The sequence below is a fragment of the Arachis stenosperma genome, chromosome 4 (genome assembly GCF_014773155.1).
Source record: "Arachis stenosperma cultivar V10309 chromosome 4, arast.V10309.gnm1.PFL2, whole genome shotgun sequence".
Classification (NCBI taxonomy): Eukaryota; Viridiplantae; Streptophyta; class Magnoliopsida; order Fabales; family Fabaceae; genus Arachis; species Arachis stenosperma.
The window spans coordinates 3,649,058-3,660,603 of NC_080380.1; the positions used below are offsets into that span (position 1 = coordinate 3,649,058).

The following is an 11,546-nucleotide window of genomic DNA, read 5'->3' on the forward strand; positions in this document are numbered from 1 at the left end:
TCTATAAATAAAGATAGAACTACTTCAACAAAGGTGGTTATCGACTCAACTATAAATACATTACACCTCTCATGTATAATTTACATTCTAATCAGGGGCGGAGCTAGGCTAACTATTTAGGGGGGGCGGTGTTTAATAATTTACTACAAATATTTTATATTACTATTTCTATTGATAAAATTATATATATATATATATATATATATATATATATATATATATATATATATATATATAATCTCAATCAAAGTAAGACAATAATATATAAAAATTACCACTTACAGTTTTGTATCATGAAAAGGCTATTCGACGTTTTTTTCTATTTTCAAAATCATCTATAATTGAATTTGTGTCGAAAATAGCTGCTAATTCTTTTTCTATATAGATAACCAAATTGTCTGCAAGAAATTCATTAGCCATCTTACTTCGGAGTCTTGTCTTAACAATTTTTATTGCTGAAAAAGCTCTTTCTGTTGTTGCTGTAGACACTGGTAGAGTCAAAACAAGACGTATTAATATATCAACTATGTGATAAGTTCTTGATTTTCCCATTTCTTGCAACTTGTTGCACAATTCAGAAAGTGTACCAATGCCTTTCAAATGATTTGGTATATCATGCTGATAATGTTGCAACTGAGATTTCAAAATATTTAGCTCATTAGAAGAAAAGTCAAGAGGATAAAACTTCTCTGCTAACTTGCTAATTTCTTCAATATTAAATGATTTGAAATTGTCCTTAGGATCCAAAGCACAACTCAAAGTCAAAAGCTCTATTGTTTGCTCATTAAATCTACTATTCAACTCTTGTATTTGAGAGTCAATTGTTGCCAAGAATATATCTATTCGATAATGATGCTCAACTGTCACACTTGGTTGACAAGATCGACCTCTTCCAAAAACATATTGTGCACTCATATTAGGGACTTCAATTTCATAATTTTCACAAAAATCTTTAACATTTGCAAGAAAATTGCACCATCCACCATCTCTTAATTGTTGAAGAAGTAACTTTGATGTAAAATCAATATGCATTGCATTAAGAATATCTTGAGATTGTTGTTGCATTGCTTGGGAAAGAACATTAGTGATTCCCATAATCTCTTTCATCAAGTACAAAGTGAAAACAAATTCAAATGACAATAATATTTTACCAACACCATAAGCCTCACCTTTTTGTGCATAAGTTGTCCCGTCTTCAATGATATTATTGAGAACAATGTTGGTAGCAGTAAATATTTTTACCAAACTGCAAATAGAATTAAAGTGAGAGCTCCATCGAGTATCCCCAACTCTTTGTAAAGTGCTTATTTGATTCGCACCTTTACCTGTTTCTAATTCATTTTGAGCAACAAAGTTTGCATTTTCAATTGCTTGAGTTTCTTGTAATTGATCATATCTTTTTGAAGAAGCACTAACAATAGTGACAATAGAGTTTAATTGAGTAAAAAATTCATGAATTTGAAGTACCTCTCTTGAAGCTGCCACCAATGCTAATTGTAACCTATGAACAAAATAATGTATATAGTATGCTTGTGGAGAATCTTTAAGAAACAAAGCTTGCAAACCATTCCACTCACCCCGCATGTTGCTAGCACCATCATACCCTTGACCCCTAATATTTTCAACTTGGAGATTTTAATGAGAAAGGAAGAAATCAATTCTTTCTTTAAAGTTATTGCACAAGTATCAGTGACATGCACAAGATAAAAGAATCTCTCTTTAACAAAACCATCTAGTGTAACAACCTCCCTTCGCCCCTTCTAGAAACAAAATCAAATTCGAATTGTGAAAGTCAGTTAGGAGATGGGTTTAGAATTTTGAATTATGGATAGGAATCTAATAACCGCCATTCTTTTGAATTTAAAATTATCCCAACCACCTTACCACTGAAAGTATATAAATAGGGGTACATCCATAGGTAGAAGATCACTCCTCTCAAACACTAATCCTTCCCCTTCTCTCTCTACGCAAATATTTTGTGTGCAAACACAAGAGGCAAGCTCATAGACAATAAAAGAGGCGTTAGAAAAAGAGTAGGAAACTATGCTTTTCTTACTTTTATGTTGGCATGTAGTATGTTCTATTTTATTTTCTTCCATCCATGCATGGTTACCATCTTTCTTGTGTCTTATGGCATTAATTCTCTTTTACTCACCCCTTATCCACATTGATCATGTTTATCTATTATGTCATTTATGTCCTCTTGATTCATTAGTAGATACCTTCTTATGTTTTATTTAATTATTTAATGTACCTTAATTTTACCATGTGCATTTATATGACCTTTTATACCATTATATCATTAATATTTTTTTAGGGTCAAGAGTACATGTCTTCTTATAATTGTTTTATTCAAATATGTAATATATACTATTTTATTATGTGCAATTATATGATCTTTTATACCATTGTATTATTAACATTTCTTTAGAACCGAAAGTACACGTCTTCTTATAATTGTTTTATTCAACTATTTAATAAATCCTATTTTATTATGTGAAATTATATGAACTTTTATACTATTGTATTATTAATATTTTTTTAGAGTCGAGAGTGCATACCTTCTTATAATATTTTATTCAACTATTTAAAATACCCTATTTTTATGATGTACATTTATATGATCTTTTATACATTCCATTATTAATATCCTTTTAGAGTCGAGAGTACCTACTTTCTTATACCATCTTATTCAATTATTTAACATGCTCATTTTATCATTTTAGATGTCCCTCCTCTTGCATGATTTACTTTTGCATGATCTATTCTCGCATGAATCTCTTCTTGTGTATGCCTAAACAACCCTAATTGTAAATTAAACTGAGGGAATGATCCTTCGGTAAGGGAATGTGACCCCAAAGACAAGATAATCGAGATGATCATTCGGTAAGGAAAGGTGATCGGCAAATTTTTGGGAACCTTCGGTAAGGGAAGGGGACTCACATCAATTTTATATAATAAGATATCTTTGTTGATATAATTATTTTCTTGTGTATGTCTAAATAACCTTGATTGTAAATTAAACTGAGGGAATGATCCTTCGGTAAGGAAAGGTGACCCCCAAAGACAAGATATTGAGATGATTCCTCGGTAAGGGAGGGTGATCGATCGAGATGATCCTTCGGTAAGGGAAGGTGATCGCCAAGACATTCGAGATAAGAACCTTCGGTAAGGGAAGGGGACTCTCATTTATACCAGTTTGAGCTCAATACCTTTCATAAAAGTTATAAATTAAGGAAAAGAGAAAGTATAAGGCAAAGTTTGATCATGATGATGTTTTTCTAAAGATTTATTTATGAACATATCGACGTTTCATATGTTACTATTCTTCTATTTTTCGTATGTGCTTTTCTTTTTACTTATGTGCTTTACAAGAAAGAATTATATTACATGCCATATCGTACGACTTCTTTTAAAATCTTGCACGTGGGCTAGAGATAGGCATGGAGGTGTTGCATAGCACTCCTACTGAGACCTTAGGTTCTCATCCCTTTTCTTTTCCCATACTGTCTCCAGAGGAACATGGCACGGTGGATAGAGACGACGCAGTGCCCCCCGAAGGTAACTTCTCAGTACGACCCCTCGAAGCACGCGTGGGTAGTTACGACCACAACTACCGTACTCCAAACTGTCTACTTAGGTCGAGAGTTCGGGAGAAAGAATCCCAGCTGCCCGTCGTAACCTTCTTAGATAAGAACGCTTCAGCATTCAAGAAACGGTCATCCAAAGTGGTGCATCTCGAATCAGATTCCGAGACAGAGGAAGAAGAATCTGACAACCCTGACCAGGAGAAAGATACCATGGAGGAGGATCAAGAGGAGGAGTCGAATCCTTGCGAAAGTCCAAAGGTGGAATACGTACCCTATTCACCCACCTCGGCACCCTGTCGAGTCTTAGTTCATCCCACATAATAGAACCGGATCTTCACTGCATAGAAAGGTATTGGAGGAAGACCACTGGTACCCCAATTCGTGAATAACTGAAGGGTCCCGATCAAGGATAGAATGGGATACAAGTATGGGAGCTTCTTCGACGAAATTAGTTAGGACGTATTAGTTTCTTTGTTATAATTACCTCTAAGCATTTTATTTTGAACCATACTCTTGGATAAGTTATTATTTCATATTTATTATATTCACTTCCATCGTTTTAGTGCTACTCGTTTTTCCCTTCACGCGCACTTCCTCCTCCCTTGCATAACGATTAAGTTCATTTTCTATCTCTATCAAGTGTGGCACCTTATTTAAAGACCTTCATAGATAGGATTTAACTTAGGGTGTTACATTAATGGTATCAGAGCAAAGTCGATCCTAGGGATCCTATCTTAGGAGGTACAACTAATAAAACTTCTCCCTATGGTTATCCTTGAACAGGAAACCTATGGCAAGCTGTGGACGCCCACGTGGCTCGAGCTCGAGCTCCGCAAATCTAGCAAAGCACATGAAGGAGATGGCCAAGGCAATAAAGGAGCAGGCCCAAGCCACCAATCTGATGGCTCAACAACTATCCACTGGGGACAGGGATTCCAATATTCGCAGGCTAGAGGCAGGACAGACTCATACAACTTTTGCTGACTTCAAGAAGATTGGTCTACCTGAGTTTCGTGGAGCCCTCGACCCTGATATAGCAGAAGAATGGCTGGCAGAAATGGAGAATGTATTCACAATTTTTCTATGCACTAAGGAGCAGCAAGTGAGCTACGCTACCTTCATGCTGAAAGCTGATGTCGAGTTCTGGTGGGATGGAGTAAGACGGTTGTTGGAGGATGCTGGAATAAATATCAGTTGGGCCACCTTCAAGGAAGCTTTCTACAAGAAGTACTTTCCCCTTTCTGTTCGAGAGTCTAGGGATATGGAGTTTCTTCAGCTGAGGCAAGATAGGATGAGTATTGCAGAGTACGCAGAGAAGTTCGAGAGACTCTGCAAATTTTCCAAAATGTATAAGGCTAATCCAGATGAAAAGTGGAAGTGTATGAAGTATCAAGGAGGGCTCAGGGCAGAAGTTCTAACCGCAATAGCCCCATTAGAAATCTGGGAGTTCTCCTCCCTCGTTAGCAAGTGCCAGGTGATCGAAGAATGCACCAAAAAACTAGCGTCGGAAAAAGCGAGTCTTTCAAGAAAAGGCAACTGAATCAAGAATCATCTCAGCAGCCACCACAGAATAAGTCCTTTCTTGAAAAACCTACAGGAAGGCAACCTCAACAGGGCACAGATTGCCAGGAACCTCCCACTAATGCCTCACCAAAGACTACCGAACTCAAGGAGTGTACTTCATGTGGGAAACAACATAGGGGTAGGTGCCTTGCCGGGAAAAATGTTTGCTTCCGGTGTTTTCAGCCGGGACATATCGCCAGGGAATGCCCAGCAGTTCTCCCACCCCCTGCCAATCCACCACAGCGTCAGGGGCGAGTCTTTGCCCTCAGCAGTGAGGAAGCCCACGAGTTAGAAGATCGAATCGAGGGTAAATGCACAATTAATGGAATCATTTAACTACTCTAGATGATACTGGTGTTTCTCCTTCGTTCATATCTCTCTCTGCTACTAGTAAGATTAGCTTGCTCATGTCCAAATCACTATGCATCTTACTAACGACCTTTATTAACCAAATTAGAAAGTAGAATTTGGGGACAAATTCTTTTTTTATGGGGGTGGTAATGTAACAACCTCCTTTCGCCCCTTCTAGAAACAAAATCAAATTTGAATTTTGAAAGTCAGTTAGGAGATGGGTTTAGAATTTTGAATTATGGATAGGAATCTAATAACCGCCCTTCTTTTGAATTTAAAATTATCCTAACCACCTTACCATTGAAAGTATATAAATAGGGGTACATCCATAGGTAGAAGATCACTCATCTCAAACACTAATCATTTCTTTTCTCCCTCTACGCAAATATTCTGTGTGCAAATACAAGAGGCAAGCTCATAGGCAATAAAAGAGGCGTTAGAAAAAGAGTAGGAAATTATGCTTTTCTTACTTTTATGTTGGCATGTAGTATGTTCTATTTTATTTTCTTCCATCCATGCATGGTTACCATCTTTCATGTGTCTTATGGCATTAATTCTCTTTTACTCATCCCTTATCCACATTGATCATGTTTATCTATTATTTCATTTATGTCCTCTTGATTCATTAGTAGATACCTTCTTATATTATATTTAATTATTTAATGTACCCTAATTTTACCATGTACATTTATATGACCTTTTATACTATTATATCATTAATATTTTCTTAGGGTCAAGAGTACATGTCTTCTTATAATTGTTTTATTCAACTATGTAATATATCCTATTTTATTATGTGCAATTATATGATCTTTTATACCATTGTATTATTAACATTTCTTTAGAACCGAAAGTACACGTCTTCTTGTAATTGTTTTATTCAACTATTTAATAAACCCTATTTTATTATGTGAAATTATATGAACTTTTATACCATTGTATTATTAATTTCTTTAGAGTTGAGAGTGCATACCTTCTTATAATGTTTTATTCAACTATTTAAAATACCTTATTTTTATGATGTACATTTATATGATCTTTTATACCATTGTATTATTAACATTTCTTTAGAACCGAAAGTACACGTCTTCTTGTAATTGTTTTATTCAACTATTTAATAAACCATATTTTATTATGTAAAATTATATGAACTTTTATACCATTGTATTATTAATATTTCTTTAGAGTTGAGAGTGCATACCTTCTTATAATGTTTTATTCAACTATTTAAAATACCTTATTTTTATGATGTACATTTATATGATCTTTTATACATTCCATTATTAATATCCTTTTAGAGTTGAAAGTACCTACTTTCTTATACCATCTTATTCAATTATTTAACATGCTCATTTTATCATCTTAGATGTCCCTCCTCTTGCATGATCTACTTTTGCATGATCTATTCTCGCATGAATCTCTTCTTGTGTATGCCTAAACAACCCTAATTGTAAATTAAACTGAGGAAATGATCCTTCGGTAAGGGAAGGTGACCCCCAAAGACAAGATAATCGAGATGATCCTTTGGTAAAGGGAAAGTGATCGAATCGAGGTGATCCTTCGATAAGGGAAGGTGATCGGCAAATTTTTGGGAACCTTCGGTAAGGGAAGGGGACTCCCATCAATTTTATATAATAAGATATCTTTGTTGATATAATTATTTTCTTGTGTATGTCTAAATAACCTTGATTGTAAATTAAATTGAGGGAATGATCCTTTGGTAAGGGAAAGTGACCCCCAAAGACAAGATATCGAGATGATCCATCGGTAAGGGAGGGTGATCGATCGAGATGATCCTTCGGTAAGGGAAGGTGATCGCCAAGACATTCAAGATAAGAACCTTCGGTAAGGGAAGGGGACTCTCATTTATACCAGTTTGAGCTCAATACCTTTCATAAAAGTTATAAGTTAAGGAAAAGAGAAAGTATAATGCAAAGTTTGATCATGATGATGTTTTTCTAAAGATTTATTTATGAACATGTCGACGTTTCATATGTTACTATTCTTCTATTTTTTCTATGTGCTTTCCTTTTTACCTATGTGCTTTACAAGAAAGAATCATATTACATGCCATATCGTACGACTTCTTTTAAAAACCCACACGTTGGCTGGAGATAGGCATGGAGGTGTTGCATAGCACTCCTACTGAGACCTTAGGTTTTCATCCCTTTTCTTTTCACATACTGTCTCCAGAAGAACATGGCAGGGTGGATAGAGACGATGCAGTGCCCTCCGAAGGTAACTTTTGAGTATGACCCCTCAAAGCACGCGTGGGTATTACGACCACAACTACCATGCTCCAAACTGTCTACTTAGGTCGAGAGTTCGGGAGAAAGAATCCCAGCTGCCTGTCGTAACCTTCTTAGATAAGAACGCTTCAGCATTCAAGAAACGGTCATCCGAAGTGGTGCATCTCGAATCAGATTCTGAGACAAAGGAAGAAGAATCCAATAACCCTGACCAGGAGAAAGACACCATGGAGGAGGATCCAGAGGAGGAGTCGAATCCTTGCGAAAGTCCAAAGGTGGAATACGTACCCTATTCACCCACCTCGGCACCCCGTCGAGTCTTAGTTCATCCCACATAACGGAACCGGATCTTCACTGCACGGAAAGGTGTTGGAGGAAGACCACTGGTACCCCGATTCGTGAATAACTGAAAGGTCCCGATCAAGGATAGGATGTGATACAAGTATGGGAGCCTCTTCGACGAAATTAGTTATGACGTATTAGTTTCTTTGTTATAATTACCTCTAAGCATTTTATTTTGAACCATACTCATGGATAAGTTATTATTTCATATTTATTATATTCACTTCCATCGTTTTAGTGCTACTCGTTTTTCCCTTCACACGCACTTCCTCCTCCCTTGCATAACGATTAAGTTCATTTTCTATCTCTATCAAGTGTGGCATCTTATTTAAAGACATTCATAGATAGGATTTAACTTAAGGTGTTACATCTAGAGTAACAAATCTCAAAATAATGGTAATTTGCTCCTTTTTAGATTCATCTCTAGCTTCATCAACAATAATACAAAATTTGGCATCTCCAATCTCTTCTCTAATTGAATTTCTCACCTTAGTAGCAAGAATATGTAGAATTTTTTTTTGGACATCATTTGAAGTATACTTAGCATGTTTAAGAGCATTTTTCAAAACATTCTTTTTCACTCTTTCATTGTAAGATTCCAAAAATTTCAACATTTCCCAAAAGTTACCTTTGTTGCTTGAACTTTGGCTTTCATCATGTCCTCTGTATGCACAACCTTGAAATGTCAACCATCTAATGCAATCTATAGATGCTCCTAATCGAATTCGATTCTTTTCAATCTCTTCTAATGTTTGCTTATGAAGAAGTCTGTCGATATGTTGTGATTGTTTCATCAAATCATTACATGATTTCAGCGTCTTATGATGGAATGAGTTGGAATTTTTGCCAATGTGATTCAAAAGAGCACATTCTTTTTCACTATTTACTTTCTTCCAATTTCTGAAACCATTCTCAATAAAAGCATTTGAACCCGTATTAATTGAATGTTTCTTAGCAAAAAAAAAGTACGGAAAATAATATATAGCATAATCTTCTATAGAATATTCTAACCAAGATGGGAACAATTTAAACCATGAAGCTTGAAAGCGACGATGACTTTTATCACCAGAAAATAGATAATTATCAAGAATTGGTTGATTTGGTCCAACTTTAATATAAGCCCGACGGATTTCATCTCTTTTATTTGGAGAAAACTTCCAAATCATTGGTCACATTCCAGGATCTCTTTCCAAACGAAAAACATCCAATTAATTTGGAAGAAGTCGTGGATACTTTGAGCTATTCAATGGAGAACTTGAAGTAATGAAATTTGATGACCCCTCAAGTATTGGAGTAGTAATAGTAGAAGCATCTTCATTCTCTTGATCTTTTTTTTTTTTAAATGTATCAATGATTTTGAACTTACTCATAATTCAAATGGCCAAATAAGTTCTTATAATTAAAAATATATTTAGCAAAAAGTGTAAATTACAGTCTAAATCTTTATAAAATATAAAAATTATATTTCAATTTAAAATAAAATATTAAAATTCAGAACAATAATACTAACATCCTAGTATAAATAATATAAAATTGTAATTAAATAGTTAACTAATAAAAAAAATTAAATATACAAACTAATATATAATAACATAAATTTAATTAACAAATAATAATAAATTAACTAATTAAGTAAGTAACTAAATATATAAAAAAGAATAAAAATAGAATCTTTTTTGTGAAAGAGGAGTGAAGAGTCACTTGTTGAACTACTATCTTTTTTTTTTAATCTGCAAAAAAAAAAGAGTCAAAGAGGTAAAAGATAAGAAGATTAAAGAGATAAAAAAGAAGAAGAATAGAAAAAGTTGTTACCTGAAATTTTAGAAAGTAAAGGCAGGAAGGGAGAGAGGGGGAGACTGGTTGTATGCTGGAAAATAAAAAAAGGGGATAGAGAGACTGGTTGTACGCTAGAAAATAAAAAAAGGGATGGAGAATAGGCTATTGGACTGGGTTTTTTGTAGGAATTAAAAAGGGGCTGAAAAAGTTATGGAACAAAAAGGGAGGTGCTGAGAAATAAAGAAAGGGGGGACTAGACTATTTTTTTTAAAATAAAAACTAAAATTTGGGAGGGGGCATTGCCCCCCTTTACTTATATGTACCTGCATCCCTGATTTTAATCTACTAAAAATCTGCTTAAAACCCTTGCTAACTTAAGCACCAGAGTGTCTTGCAAGAACCACCCCCACCTCCTCACGAGGAACTCGGACGGCGGCACCTCGACGTAAAAACAAGTCGGACGCTGCCTCATAAAGAGTCTTGACCTCATGTTCAGGTCCTAAATCAATGTTTTAGATAACTCTTGGAATACCTATCACCCTCCTGAGTCCTCACTTTCAATCTCTTTTCCCTCTCTCAAAGAAAAAAGTGATAAATTCTAAAGTCTTTTCACCTACGTTTTTCTTACCGCCGCCGTCCCACCATTGTCCGGTCGTCCCTCTAGTTTCATTCCTTTCAGTTTCAATTTTTAATACTTTAAAATAAACAAAAACCTAAGTTAGAGTGTGTTGTCTTCCGTCCTTTTTTTTTTGTTCATCCTTGAGAGAGAAAGAGAAAGAGATTTTGTTGAGTGTTGTTGACAGTATGCTACTTAAAGAAGTAGAAGTGATTTTGGCATTTCTGGTGAAGAATAAGTATTGAAGATGAAGAAGAAAAAACTTTCCACTAAATTGGAAAAAGATGGAGGTTGTAATGTTTTTTTTAGTGTACCTGGTAGCTATGATGAAATAGCACCATATTGAAGAATAAAGAATGTTTTAAAAAATGTAAATACTCACATTCAGTTATTTTTATATAAAGTTGATAGTGTATAATTGTTAAAAATGTGAATACGCACATTCACATTTTAGTAATTGGACTTTTAGCCCATCAGACCTTGTTTTCATTTTTTTTTTGCATAGAGCTTGTCTTATGTTTTTTTTTTTTTTGTTTATGATAATATACAATTACAATCCATAATAATAATAATAATAATAAATGCAATTGGTTATCCTAAAAGAAAAATACAATTATTTTGCTGATGAAATAAAAAATACGTATTAAAAATTAAAAGATATAAATATAATTGTTTTGCAAATGAAATAAAAAAACAAATTAAGATACAATTACATTAATAAATTTTTTTTGTGTAGTTATTTTTTATTATTCTATAACATAAAATATATAATATTATGAATTTTATACGTATATAAATCTTGATATTTGACTATTTTTTATTTGAAGCTTAAATATTATTTGGGGTATATTTTAGACTATTTTTTAAATCTATTATTTTTAAGAATTGAGTTCAAGAGTATCTCAAGTATAAAAGAACTAGTTTGAATGTTTGATGATCATGCATCATTTCGGATTCTAAGACGTTACCACAATAATAATTTAATCAATCCACTTAATTCCTCATCACTTAACTTTATGAAGTTTGATTATTATAAGCGGGACTACGTATTCCTCATCC

General features: G+C 34.2%; 2 protein-coding genes across 2 annotated transcripts; one reads left to right on the top strand and one right to left on the bottom strand.

The window, feature by feature from the left end:
• Positions 1-291: 291 nt before the first annotated feature.
• On the bottom strand, positions 292-1,584 carry LOC130974416 (uncharacterized). The gene has a single exon (XM_057899305.1). It carries the CDS (start codon positions 1,582-1,584, stop codon positions 292-294), a length of 1,293 nt encoding a protein of 430 aa, XP_057755288.1.
• A 2,796-nt stretch (positions 1,585-4,380) lies between these two features.
• Positions 4,381-5,130, top strand: LOC130974417 (uncharacterized). Its single transcript, XM_057899306.1, has one exon. It carries the CDS (start codon positions 4,381-4,383, stop codon positions 5,128-5,130), a length of 750 nt encoding a protein of 249 aa, XP_057755289.1.
• The last annotated feature ends 6,416 nt before the right edge of the window (positions 5,131-11,546 follow it).